The sequence below is a fragment of the Plectropomus leopardus genome, chromosome 8 (genome assembly GCF_008729295.1).
Source record: "Plectropomus leopardus isolate mb chromosome 8, YSFRI_Pleo_2.0, whole genome shotgun sequence".
NCBI classification, from domain to species: domain Eukaryota; kingdom Metazoa; phylum Chordata; class Actinopteri; order Perciformes; family Serranidae; genus Plectropomus; species Plectropomus leopardus.
Genome location: NC_056470.1, coordinates 21,867,823 through 21,882,143, shown reverse-complemented (window position 1 = coordinate 21,882,143; position 14,321 = coordinate 21,867,823). Strand labels below are relative to the sequence as shown.

At 39.9% G+C, this 14,321-nt stretch overlaps 1 protein-coding gene across 1 annotated transcript; it reads left to right on the top strand.

Moving 5' to 3' along the window:
* The first annotated feature begins 3,170 nt into the window (after positions 1-3,170).
* On the top strand, positions 3,171-6,967 carry aar2 (AAR2 splicing factor). Its single transcript, XM_042491821.1, has 3 exons — positions 3,171-4,262; positions 5,305-5,534; positions 6,428-6,967. Exons 1-3 carry the CDS (start codon positions 3,497-3,499, stop codon positions 6,593-6,595), a joined length of 1,164 nt encoding a protein of 387 aa, XP_042347755.1. The 5' UTR covers positions 3,171-3,496; the 3' UTR covers positions 6,596-6,967.
* Positions 6,968-14,321: the final 7,354 nt, after the last annotated feature.

Sequence of the window (14,321 nt, the reverse complement as noted above, 5' to 3'; positions counted from 1 at the left end):
CCTCGACTTGATCGGACTGGAGTTTGATGAAATCCTAAGCCCAGCGTCACCAATCCATGACGGGGAAGGAAATTGGAGCAGCAGTGACTTTGGTGATGTTGGAAACCACTGAGCTCCACATTGGAAGTCTACCCGCCAGCGCGTTAATGTATCCACCAGAGGAAATTTAAAAATACAAGGGGAAAAGGGTGTGTGTGACAATGAGCGCAGCCGGATCTGGGCTAGTTCCTTGGATCTCCCAAATACTGACAGGGATGGCTTTGCTTGTCTGAGGATCCTGCAGTAGAACATGATAAATGGTATGTGTGGTTTTGATATCTGGTGCGTAATTACGCAACAGATGAGCTGATGTAGACAACTAGTAAAAGTGTCGCCGCTGATAATGAAGTCTCTGTGAAGAGCTGCTCTTTAAGTGGACTGTATTGTATCGGTCATCATAGCATGAAACCGACGGATGTTTTAACATAGGTCAAGCTTCGGCGCACTGTGCGTCCGACGAGGCGCACATTTAAAACTTAAACATGTATTTTTCTTTCACTGTTAATCTACAGTGGATTTTTCTTTACATATTATCTGTTTTAACGCCTCTTCTTTTTTTAGTGTCTGATCGGAACTCTACTCCGTGGTGTCCTGGTGGTTCTCCTGTTGGCTGAGGCTTGTGGTAAACGTAGATGTAACTACAGAGAAATCCTGGACTCCTACAGAGAGGTCATCTTTGTTGAGCTGCAGAATCTGGTATGAGGACATTGCTGTGGACGTGTTTTTGCAATTACGTGTTCCTCATTTGTGACTTTAATAGAAGCATATTTAATTCATGCTTTTTAACATTTAAAAAAACAACAACTATATTTTATTTTTTTTTGTGCAATACTATTTTTGTGTTGTTTTTGTATATTGTATGCTCTCGTTAATTTACTTTTCTCCTGTTAATGACTGTTTTGATTTGCTCTTTCCTGTGTTTTGTTTTATCTCCCTGTGAAGCACTTTGGTCAACTTCATTGTTTTTATATGTGTTCTATAAGAAAACCTGATTTCATTTGATTTAAATTTATTTTAAAGCTCCATTAAGAAAGTCGGACTGTCAGTTTATTATAGTGAGATGCAGCTGTTGTTAAACACCAGTGCTTAAATATCCTGTGACAGCTTCAAACGTCCACTGCTTGCAACTGTCTAAGCTGAACCAGTATGGGGCTTTTTTTCTTTTTTGAATAAAGCAATATTTGTTTTGTTGTTTTGCAGAATTTGACTGGCTCTCTTAACACCTCCAAAGCGAGAGACCCCTGTCCTTCAGGAAAGGTAAATGGCACTACAGTATATGCACTTTCAGCACCACGGACAGGGTAATCATGACTCATAGCAGGCTAAATTGTCCAGATACAGTGATATTGCGTAACTTTGTTGTGTACTACCATCAGTGAGCTACTTCAGTGCAATTTTATTTTATCCACTCACTGTGCTGCTGTGCTATGGCAGGCACGTCGTATCCTGGTTTCCATCTATGGTATGACACAGCAAGTGCGGTGTCAGAGAGGTGGCAATCAGCAGTCTGACCTGGAAAAGCCACTGGAGAGCATGGAGCGGCTCATCAGCCACAACTGCAGCCCTGATTATCTGGTGAGGAGAATGACTTTAGAAAACTGTAGAAAGTCTTCCATCTCTATTAAGTTGATGTACTAATATTCAATTTTCCTCACATGAAAAAGGACACACCAATGAGCAAAACAAAACTGTGCATCACAGAAATGTTTATCCTTACCACTTATGTCATACATACAATAAGTAACAAATAAAGTATGCTGATCTATACAAGGAGGCATAACCATCCTTAATGATGTGACCCTGAAATAACAGTATTAAGTTTTGAAGTAGATACATTGATAAAAGCCAACATGTTGCTGCTTAACAATTCCTCTTCTGGTTGTATGCTTTCAGGGGAAGACACCCTCTTGTTCAGCTGGACAGAAAATACGAGGAAAGAAGAGAAAAAGACTGAGGTTAATGAAAGTTATCAACGCACTGATCTTCTGTTGGCAGAAACTTCAGAGTGTCTCCATGTTCTCAAATTAGGAAATGTTGTGTCTTCCTTATTTTTTGTTCAGCTGTGCTACTTTCAAGTGGATTTCCATAAAGTTCACTGCATCAAACAGCAGATATTACATGGCCAATGACTGTATTTACCGGTTTTCAAATGCAGTGTCGTGGATGTTTATTTTTGTCAGGTTCTCAGTGTTACGTGTGTTAAAACTCTACCAGATTTTGCATGTCAGCATTGCTCCTTGTTTTATGTAACAGTTTTATACACAGATAAGCTAAAAATATTAACAATGCATTTCAGTACAATCAGAATATGCACATTTTCCAAAGTCTCCCTTGTTGTAACTACCAGTTTTGTCTTTGTAAGCCACATGTCCTCATAACTATGAAATGTTCCTCTGTCATTTATGTTTTGGAGAATATGCAGTTTAATAAAACACATTTTTTAATGGTCTGATTTATATTATTGTTGTTATCATTATTAATATTATTATTATTAGTGGTGGTGGTATACGTGTAGTGTCTTCATATTGTTTACATTTTAAATTTTTTTTACCACATTATCTGACAGGTTACATGGGATTACATGGGATTAAAAATAAATAAATAAATAGATTAATTAATTAATTAATTAACTAATACATAAAATAGATTTTTAGACTTTTGAGATAGTAAAACAAGACTTTATGTCTCTCAACCATATTTATTGGTGGCTGCTTTCAATTCTTGTTCTTGTTCTTCTTGTTGTTGTTGTTGTTCTTCTTCTTCTTATTATTATTATTATATTTATTTATTTTACAATAAATAAATAAATAAATACATAATACAAGTAAAAGACAAAGGGCTTTATGTCACTCATTACCAATTTTTAATTTTTTTTAATTTTTTTATTTTATTTTATTTTTTTTTACCATCTTAACAATGTATATGATATTGATCTAATATTATAAGATAATTCATTAAAATTTACCCTTTGGAGTAAAATGACAGTAGCACTCAAAGTAAACAACAATAACTTTGTGTCTAAAGTACACTTCCCTGGTAAAGGCCACACTACTCCAGAGGCGGAACCTTTCTTATACAGCACCGTTTTCGCCCGGAGCAGGAGATTTGATGCACGGCGTGGACTCAACGATTTTCTAACGACGTGAAACAACAACAAACAACACAAGGTATTGTTTGGAATATACGCATCAATAATATTAACAAAAGTACGTTTTAGACATTATTTAAATGTCTTATTTACGTTATATTTTACTCGCATGTGTTAATTAGAGACAGATTAACTGTATTCATTCAAAACATTTTGAAAAAGCAGCATCAGTCTACAAATTTTGAAGAAATCCTGCTGAACACGAATTTTAAACTTACCAGCTGAAAGCGGAGTTTGGTTCTTGTGTTGCCTCTTTTGTTTTAGTCAGTGACGTTACGTTCAAGTCAAGCAGCCCTGGACAGAGCAGACATGGCGAGCAGCAGCAGTGTGGACATGGATCCAGATGTTGCTCTGAGGCTGTTTGAGGAGGGGGCGACCCTGGTGCTGCTGGGTGTCCCTCAGGGCACAGAGCTTGGGATTGACTGCAAGAGTTGGCAGGTTGGTCCCCGCTTCAAGGGTGTGAAGATGATCCCTCCAGGTCTGCACTTCCTCCACTACTGCTCTGTGAACTCTCCAAGCTGTGGAGGAGAAATGGGCCCAAAGACGGGACTCTTCCTCACTCTCAAACCCAGGGACATCCTGCTGGCCAAATGGGATCCCAAAGAAGAAGATCTGGACTTCTCAGCCTCCAAAAACGAAGAGGAGGTGAGCCAGATCAGGGCGTCCTTGCGAGACCTGGATCCTTACCTGGGGCCCTATCCGTACGAGGTGATGAGGAAGTGGGTGTCCCTCACTGACCGTCTGAGCGACGAGGTGGCGAAGAACTTGCAGCCTCTTTCAGGACGTGTATGTGCCTTCAGTGACGTCATCCCTGAGCTGCAGCTGAGACACACCAAAGACAGGGCAGAGCAGCCGAGGAATGACACGGCCTGCCAGAGCATGAAAGAGGGGCTCGACAGGCTCCCCAGGATGAAGCAGAGGGAAGGGACGGAGCTGCGCTTCTCTGTCATCCCCAAGAAGACGTACCCTGCTGGGGCGACACCGGCCGAGATCACCCAGTGCAGCCTGGACCTGAGCTACGCCCTGGAGACCGTGCTGGAGAAGAACCATGAGCTGCAGCCTCTTAACCTGCTAGGTGTGTGTTAGATCAGTGGTTCCCAACTGGTCCAGAGACTGGGTCCAGATTTCTCCTTAGTCACTAGTTAAAGGTCTGCACATAAGAGAAATATCCACTTATACAATTTTATTTGACAAACTGTAAATAACAGGTGGGCTTAAAACAGAATTGGATAAAACATATTGCAAGAATAAAGTGCAGTTGGTTAAAACCAGGGAAAAAAAAACTATAAAAGTTAAAAAAAAAAACATGGCTTCCAAACCTGCCAGGCCCACAGCTTTGACAGACATGCTTTCTTTAAAAACTTTTTGCAATTTATTTTTTATTTTTTTGCGATTTTTGTTTTTCCTTAAAAAAAAAGTTTTGTGATTTAAAAAAAAAAAACAAAAAAAAACTTAATTTTTTAAAATTTTAAATTTAAAAAAATTTTTTTTTCTTTAAAACTTTTTGGCAATGTTTATTTTCTCTTAATATTTAGCGATGTTCTTTTTCTTTTGTATGTTTTAAAAAATGCAGTTATTTTAAAAGAAATATGCCTTTCAAATCGGACGAACCTGCAAAAAAAAAAAAAAAAAAATCACCAAAATTTACCAAAATCACAGCCAGAAACTGTAAAAAAAGAAATTATTGTCAAATTTCTGACGGTCCTTGAGACATCATGTGGGACACATTTTCTCTGAAAATCTCAGGGAGGCTCAAGGAAAAATATTGGTAGCTTTGGAGATAGTAAAAAAAAATATATATGTGAGCCCCCTCTAATGATAAATAATTCAGTCTATTCGTATTTTTGAAAAAACAAAGGCCACATAATACCATGAACAGGGCGATGAAATAGTTACTCTTCTAAAAATAAAAAACTCTCAAACATCTCTCACTCTGCAACAAGAAACTGCACTTCAAAATAAAAGCCCTGTGCTTCAAATTCACTACACTTCAAAATACACTGTGTTTTTCACCCACTTTTGGACCGCAACCTATCAGTTGGGACCACTGTGTTAGATAATACAAAGTCTTACTTTTTAATAATAAGGCTAACCACATGTTGTCCCTCCCCTCTCAGGTGAAATGCAGTTTGCCTTTGTGTGTTTCCTGATTGGAAATGTGTACGAGGGTTTTGAGCACTGGAAGAGACTCCTCGCTCTGCTGTGTCGATCAGAGGAGGCGATGCGAAAGCGTAAGGAGCTGTATCTGGGGCTCATCGCTGTGCTGTACCACCAGCTCGGAGAAATCCCACCTGACTTCTTTGTCGACATTGTGTCTCAGAACAACTTCCTCACCTCCACGCTGCAGGTAAATGCACAACTTCAGGATCCCATAAACACTAAGATAAGCATGATCTCAAAGTTCAAACAAATGAAATAAACAACGTCATCGGAGGCTTTATCAGGATTGATACGCAACATTTATTCTGAGCTTCTTGTGGTTTAAATAAAAAAGATTACGTGGCACAGCAGTTTATCATGTCCTTCCAAATTTTTACTTTCACATTTCAACATGTGAAAAAAGGAAAAAAAGAAGATAATCATTGTACAATTTCTAATGTATTTCACCTCTGAAATTAGAGGCATATTACAAAAGCCAAAGTCTGGTATTTCAAAGATCAGAGCTCTTTTTTTTATCAATTTTCTCAGGAGTAGCAAGATGGTCCTACCTGTTCTGTATTCCTCACATCGATGCATACGTGGTCCTAGTGTTTGCCATGAACTTTGATTACACAGGGAAGTAGGGGATGGAGGGAAAAAAATCCATAGAACACACTATCATGACATTTTTGCATGGCAATATCGTATCAATAAACAGAAGCCCAGTATTGATTTATTTTTAAAAATAAATTATTAATATTACAAATACATATGCAACTTTTGGTAGCCTATGACAATATTAAAATCAGTTAATTTTTTAGTTCATTAGATACAGTTTGCTGCAATGAAAAAGACTGAAGTGAGATAGACAGCCTGAAGACTTTATCTCAATAGGTAGCACAAATAAGTGGTTGAAAAAGGGGAAATACATTTCATTATGTCATCACAATACTCAGTATATTGCAACACATTTAAAATCGCAATAATATTGCAGCATGACTTAAGTATCATGATGATATTGTAATATTGTGTGCTATTGTTATAAGTTATGCTCACATTTATAAATACAAATCATCAGTTCTTTGACTTATTTCCTCACAGGACTTTTTCCAGTTTGCCACTGGGCCCAGTATAGACGGCACGCTGCGGAAGAGAGCAGAGAAGTTCAAAGCTCACCTGACCAAGAAGTTTCGCTGGGACTTCGATGCAGACTTGGACGACTGCGCCCCCGTGGTTGTGGAGCTGCCTGAAGGTGTAACGGTGGACTGAGGTTTTAAAAATGGACTTTGTGTACATGCTGGACCTGAAAGCAGGGAACTGAAACAATCAGTGAAGGAGAGCAGTGAATCCTGGTTCTCAGAAGGCTTGAGGAAAAACAACCCAGAAGTCCTCTAAATGACCACGCACTCTGGAGTTTACACCAGAAGCTCTCTGTGCTGACGCCGTCACATGTGGGCTCTGCAGCATCCCCTCATATACACAGTATGTAAACTATCCATGTACCTTGTTGTGAAGAAAGCAAACATGCTTTCTTAAGTTAAAAGCTAAAAGTCAGTGGTGCCCTCTTGTGGTTGTTTTCTCCAAGTTCACAAAGCACTTTGCCTTCATAGTTTTAACCCCAGCTGCAACATGTTTGCCGAATTAAACCCCCTTACCCCTGAGTATTTTTTTTAACCTCACTGTACCTGAAGAGTTGAAGAGTTTATGGTTAATGGTTATGTTGAGACTTATAAATAATGTCATACACACAGCTGTCTTGCTTATCAGACCTGACACATAATAACTGCCAGGAGGAAGACACTCTGAGTGTAACCTAAATTACACCAAACCTCTGCAGTTAGATTTCAGTGGTGGCTGTGCTTGTTTTCAATTCGTGATCCAAACATTTCCAACTCAAGAACATTGTAAAGTCCGTCTTTTGAAAACATCATTTCTGAAATTCACAACTTTTTTTTTTTATCTAACAAAATACTCTGCTTCAGTACACTTTTTAATACAGTTTGCTGCTGTTTGACATTTCAAAAACAACATTTTCACTGCGGTCAAAAACAGTTTGCTCTCTGGCTTGTCACGCGCAATGAGAGTTACATGCCTGTATCAACAGCCCCACATTAATCTAACAGCACCTTTCATTTTTAATAAATGTGGTTATCCAATTGTGTTTTGGCTCTAACACTACTAATTCATTTAGAAAAAGAAACTGAATCTGTTTTACCATTTTATTTAAAATTAGGTTTCTTTGTTTGTTTGAGTGATGACATCTTTTGAAAAACTCAATAGAAACCTCAAATGTAAAAAAAAAATTAAATAAAAATTCAGTACAGCCCTAATAGCACCACTCTTGTGGTTCTGTGCCTCTTATATTAAAAATTAATATTTTTTGTTGCCACAATATTTAGAAAATGACAAAATTGTGGTTTGTAACGCTAAATTGGTCAAACATAAAGACCACATGTTAGCATTTTCATGAAGTTTTCCTAATTCAAGTTGTCTACGATTAACAGATTCAAATTCCCTCAAATAAAAACAACACCTGACAGAAAATAGCCTTGATGCAGTGCTTTGTGTCAGTGCAAGCTAATGAATGTTGCATGTTTTAATACCTGCCAGGAGCCATCGCTCTCTCCTCCACTAGATGGCGATCATGGACTTTTTGAGAAGTTTTTCAACTTCTTTCTAAGGATCTTCATCATAACTATACAAATGTGCATTTTCACAGAATGAAAAGCCGTTGTTTTTAATGCTTGGAAGAAATAAGTTCTCTGTAGAATTGGCAGTGGGTTTTGCGCACAGCGTGACTCTCAGGGTGGAAATCATCTCTAAGCCCTCTCTGATCTCAGATTGAGATGATTTGTGAGAAATAACAGGTGGAGGAATAAGTGTGAAGTGCACAGACGACAACTGGATGACATAACTGAATGCAATTTATTAGCTCTGTGTGTGTGTGTGTGTGTGTGTGTGTGTGTGTGTGTGTGCGTGTGTGTGAGAATGTGTGAGTGTCCCTTCTTTGGCAGTGATGGATGGAACAGGCCTTGCATTACCCTGTAGGTCCATCAATCCATTCACTCGTTAATTTCTCCTCTGCCCTTCCCGAGCCTTTTTTCTCTCCAGCTGGACTCTGCTTTGACACGTCTCGGCCCCGTGAACTCATCTATAACCATAAAGCTGCTGTGAAAAGGACTAAAGCCGTCTAATGTAATTATGTGAATCAATAGAGTCTGGGCCTGTTGATGGAGATCCAAAATGCCGATACAAGAAATCCATTCTCTTCCCAGAAGACAGATGGTATTGTGAAATGGATGGTAACACTGGGCTTTATGATGAAAACTCCCTTTTGAAAATTTACTCGCAACTTAAAAGAAGATCAGTTCTGTCTTTGTGGTCCACTGTGAGACCACTGGGGCCCTGCGCTGGTTGTTATTTTCTTTTTGAATGCAATTAGATGGAGAAAATGGCTTGGAACACATGGTGGAAACATCACAGCACAACATGGAAGGAGACCTACGCCAATTATTTGTAGATTCATTTTCCTCCGTAGGGATTAAGTACTGTACATCGTCAGTGAAGACAGTCTCAGAAATTACACTGTTGGGACGTCCTTGGCGCTCTAGCCCCTCCATTAGTGCTGGAATTACAGCGTGCAGCAAGTCAGCGAACAACTCGTTAAGTGTCCGGCTTTTCTGTGCCGCACGTACCCCTTCACCCTCAGTGAACGCCCTCCTGCAGTGTTCCTGGTATGGCAACCATTTTCCTTTTTATCTCCCTTATTTGTTTCGTTTGGTGTGGCCGCCCTGGGGAGTGAAGCACGCTGGGAAACGGACTGAGTTGATTGTGGAGAACCTCAAAGGCAGGCAGGCTCTGTCAGTCATGGGGGAGCTTTCTCTCCATTAGATGTGAGCTGGTCATTTCCATGGGCCTTCACAAGCCGCTCAACCCGCCAGTGTAAACACAGGCCCCTCTGTTTCTTTCCCAGTCACTCAGACGCTCTCCTCCCCCCTCACGGCAGCAAATTTTTGTGAATTTTGGTGTGTGTATGTGTGTGTGTGTGCAACTTCTTGACCGAGCATTGACTCTAGTTTCAATATTAATAATTAAACAAATTAGATGTTCGATCATGTGTGTACAGAATTAATTATTAATTGGCGTAGTGGTTTCTGATGACTCAAGTGTCTGCAATAAATGGGTTAATTAGATCGATTTTCTCGTCCGCTACAGTGGAGATTAAGAACAGTGGTTGCCAAATGGTCTAGTCAGGGGGTCCAGATTTCCTCTTAATCATTATTTCAGGGTCCACACATTAGATAAATGACCATATATTATATATATTCAGTTTTATTTCAAAAATATAAACAACATGTTGGCTAAGGGCAAAAAGAAGTAAAACATTGCAAGAATAAAATGAAATGGCACTGTGCTGGAAGTTTACTTTACTTCAAAATAAATTGTATTTCTGACAAACTTTACAGCTTCACTTGCGGTCCATTTAGAACAGTATGGCGATCCACTTTTGGTCTGTGACTCACTAGTTGGGAACCATTGATTTAGCATATAGCAAGAGAGACAGATTCAGCACCATTTCACTGCTGTGTTATTTCATTTCTGCAAATACTTTATTTTGCTGAAGTTTTCGTTTCAGGTTGTCTCCTTTCCGTACCAATAATTTGTTGCCATTTCTCTGCCTGTTGTCTGTCTTTCACCCACTGAAGTAAAGTCTGTTTCTTTCTCATGGCAAGATGCATAATTCTAATGGATAGCTTGTCAAAAAGTGGCCTTTCTGGTAATTGCCCATGTCCTTAGATTACATACGGGAAAAGATGCTGGTACTCAAGTGGAAAGAGTTTTTACCCTCTGGCTTCTTTTTGCTGTTTTATAGAGATTCTGTTGGCAAAGGTGTAATTACAGACATTTGGGAGTGTGGTTTAGTTGTGTTTAAGTCAACAAGTCAAACCCTCACTTTTCAGGTGTAACAAGGAAAACAAAAACATAACAAGGGATGGCTGGGGGCCCTTTAAGTCATAAAAGGCTTTTATGCACAAAAATAACAATAAAAGGCCTTTAAAAGTATCACCTTGTCTTGAATTTAGATTGGATGGGTCTTACATGTTTATTGTCATGTTGCTGTGAGTGACAGGGGGTTGTAACTTTATGTTATAACTTATATATCTATTATAACTTTATGTTAATATTGTATTCATGGAATTACAACTGTCTATTTTCCAGTGTAAGTTTATGGCGAAAAGTCATTTTTGAGCCTAATTGCATCACTTGACAAGGTTGGGAGTTGTAATTCCACTATTTGGCCACTACAAAAATTGGCTTCAAAGTTCAGCACGCTTCCTGAGGTCCTGCATAGAGCCAGGCCTCCAGGAAGGGTGCTGGTCATTGATGCATTTGTAGTGGCCAAACAATGGTACTGCATTTTCTGGGGTTCGTCACGTGATGCCATTGGGCTCAGAAAGACTTTTTCCACATAAGTTTACATTGGGAAAGAGACATCTGTTTGTCATCATAAACATTTTTTTGAGCATCACAACCCTCACGGAACAACTCATTTCACTGTCAAGGTTTAGTCCATTTAGTTCGGTAATGTTTGGAAAGTCTAAATGAGCCGCAACATTTAATGATTTGTTCACCATTCGAGCTAGCGAAGTGCTTAACAGGAAATCAGCAGCTCTGCTAGAAGTTGGCTGCTCAGACGTGCTAGGCAGACGTTAGTCCCTAGTGCGCCTGTTCCAGGGGCCCAGTGATGTGGAAGCAGTGTGGAAGTAGCACTGATCATCCGGGTAATTTCTTAACTCAACTTCCATAAGAATCAAGGGGCCCCACTGCCGGTGCTGTATCCAGGTCTCCTAATACATCCTTGCATACAGAAGGCGTCGTTACAATAAGTTACGTAGTTAACGTAAAGGTACAGAGGCTAGGTTTAGGTGAGTAAAGTTAATGTGGTTAGGTTTAGGAAAAGAAACATAGTGAGAATGTACCGTAAAATGACTCAAAGTTTACACTGGTCTTAACACTGGTCTCTGGAGGAAAGTCATCCAAAACCCCAACCTAAGCAAATTTGTGTTTCCTATAGGATAACATATGAAGGACCCGCCTTGTTCTGCTTTACTCTGCCTCCTATTGTCTTACCCTGGAATTTTCACCCTAACCCTAACCCTAACCAATGTCACTCGTCTTGCCTAAACCTAACAAATCCAGCCAACAAAGACAACAAGTACTAGCCAGTCATAGGGAGAAGCGCAGTTTATTCTTTCACCATCCTAGGAAACACAAATTCACTAACTGGACCGATCTCTATTCATCAGTGCTCCTGACCACTTTATTCTTTACTCCTGTCCGCGTGAATTGTGCATGAATTACTGAATCATTGCGTGGTGTCATGAAATATGTATGATGTTTTTTTTTTTTTTTTACCTTAGTAGGAAAACGTAACAGGACGACCCCTAGGGTGTCATCTTTGTGCTGTTCACTCACCAGTCTGTGTGCTCTCTTGCAGGCAGGTGCTCGTTAGGGCAACTGGGAACACCTGAGTGTGTTTAGGGTATTAAGCTATGTCATGTGCTGCTGGTGGCTCAGTCTCTGATTGAACCTCTGCTCTGCTGCTGGATGTCACTGCCCTTCTTTGTTTTATGTTTCTTTAGTTCTTCATTTTGCTTTAATGCACCTTTAGTACCCTTGCACACATTTTTCATTTCATGTACCACGCACACTACTGACACACGCACACTACTGATCACACAAAGGGTCTGCGTCCACCAGTCTGCTAATTAGTTAATTTTTCCTGAGTTAATCACTTACTGGTCTACGCACAAAGACTATCAGTGTCATTTTACCTTACTGCCCATTCTGAACTGACATCAATGTGTTTACTTGGAACAAGTATATTTTCACTTTTGGTACGTATTTCCATCACAAATTTGGTCTTACATTTCATTCAAAGTTGAATTAAAATGTATGAAAGTCTCGAATTTATCTTGTTTATACCTGTAGACACCCTGTAACACCCTAAAACATGAGGACATGAAAGGTCTGTGGTGTGAATTCTGCTTTTTGTCTGCACACATCAGCTGCTGCTTCCTCTCACCCTTTTGTCTTGCACTTTTCTTTCACTGTCTGCCTCACAAGTGTTGATGACCAGACTGCGACTCCTCTGTATCCCCCTCTCTGCTGCTGCAGTACCAGCGGGGCTTCACATGTCTGACTCGCATGACCCAAATGCGAGGCAAGCACGTGTACATTTTCCCAGGACGTATATGAGAGTGCGGTGTGGGGCGCGTGTACATTTTGAGCTCTGGTGCCCAGACATATGGACGGGGGTGGGTGGTAGTGGGGTACTAAAAGCAGGGATGGACAAGGTTAAAAATCCCTCCTGGAAATTTCATACACACCAGGGAAGAGAGAGTGAGTGTGTGAACAATATGTTCTGTTATAGTGATCTGCTGAAGTGATTAAAGGCAGGAGCTAAAAACAAGGCGGTAGACCTTTTGAGGTCTGGTCAGCAGGCATGTGCGCCTGTCAGTGTCTGTGTGTCTGCCTTTCTGATGGCGTGCAGCACAAGGGCGCGACAGCTGGTCAATAAATGTCCCGTGCTAACTAACTAAAGTTGTAGAGGTGAAACAAGCACATGCTGTGATTAGCACAGATGCAGCAGAGATAACCTCCGCTGTCATGTCTTACTGTTGTCACAGAGCTCATAAAAGTGTCTGCGCCTGTGCTGTTCATCATCCTTGAGAGCTTAACTAAACATTGGATGAGTCATTTTGAATCAAACACAGTTTAAACAAACCACTTTAAAGATCCTTTCCTGGTCTCTTTTCCTCGTCCTCAGTACATCAGATATCTTTCACTCTCCCCCACCTGCCCATCAGATGACTGATCTTTGACTTCCATTTTTAGTTTGTGTGTGTGTGTTGTCTTTGGCTGTGGCACTTAGAGCATGAACTCTGGCAGACCTTGTCACAGCAGAAAGGATTTGAATACCGCTGCACCCCAAATACACACACACACAGACATACACAACCTATTGCCCGCTTTCTCTTCCTACCCATATTTTTCTTTCTTTCTTTTGGGTTTTGAGGTGAAAGCAGACCCCTTTGGTAGCCCCACACCCAGGGGAGAACCAGCTGAATGGTTACAGGGTGGAGAGGAAGGGCAGAGGCAGACCGGGCCTTTCAGATGGCGCTCTGAGGAGGATGAAAACATTCATCACTCACTGTTTTCTACTGGGTATTAAAGTCATTCCTGTTTTCTTCCGTCCTTTTTTCTGCTTTCGATTAATTTTCCTGTTTCTCTTCACCCACAGCCCACACTGACACCCTCCTCCTTGTGAATAATTCAGACATTTCTGATGTATTATTCAGACTTTTCACACACACACACACACACACACACATACACACAGCTTTGCTTGTAATGTTAAAATAGAAAAAACTTCTACTTTGTCTATGCACTCTATGACATTCACCCTCTACCCGCCCCCAAGCAATCAGGTTTGATTTATGATGTCAGCAGCAGGTATTTACAACATGGAACAAAATATTCAAGCACGTAAAATGCATCAGTATTTTCCTAAAAGTAAAATTGATTCTTAATAGCTTTCCAAATTTGAATGCAAGTTATGCAGGGCATACTTGCAATTCAGTTACTTAAAGGAAAGCACAAAAATTCTTTATCTTGCATTAATTCTTTTTCACTAGTCCCCTTCCATCAAATTTGTCCTGCGACTCATTGTAGGGGTCCAGACCGCCAGGTTGGGAACCACTGCTGGAAAATTTAATTGATAGTTACTTTGGTGTGTTATTTTCTTTTTTTCTCTCATGGAAAAATGAAAAAGAACAAGCGGTCAAGAAAATTATACCTTTTAAGAGCTTAGTGAGTGAAAGATATTTTATATTTCTCTTTAAATCATGCTTAAATCTGTTTTTCTGTTTAAAACATTTATGTATTGAGCATAAGGGATCATTCTTAACTTTGGAAGTATAGTTTGACTCTA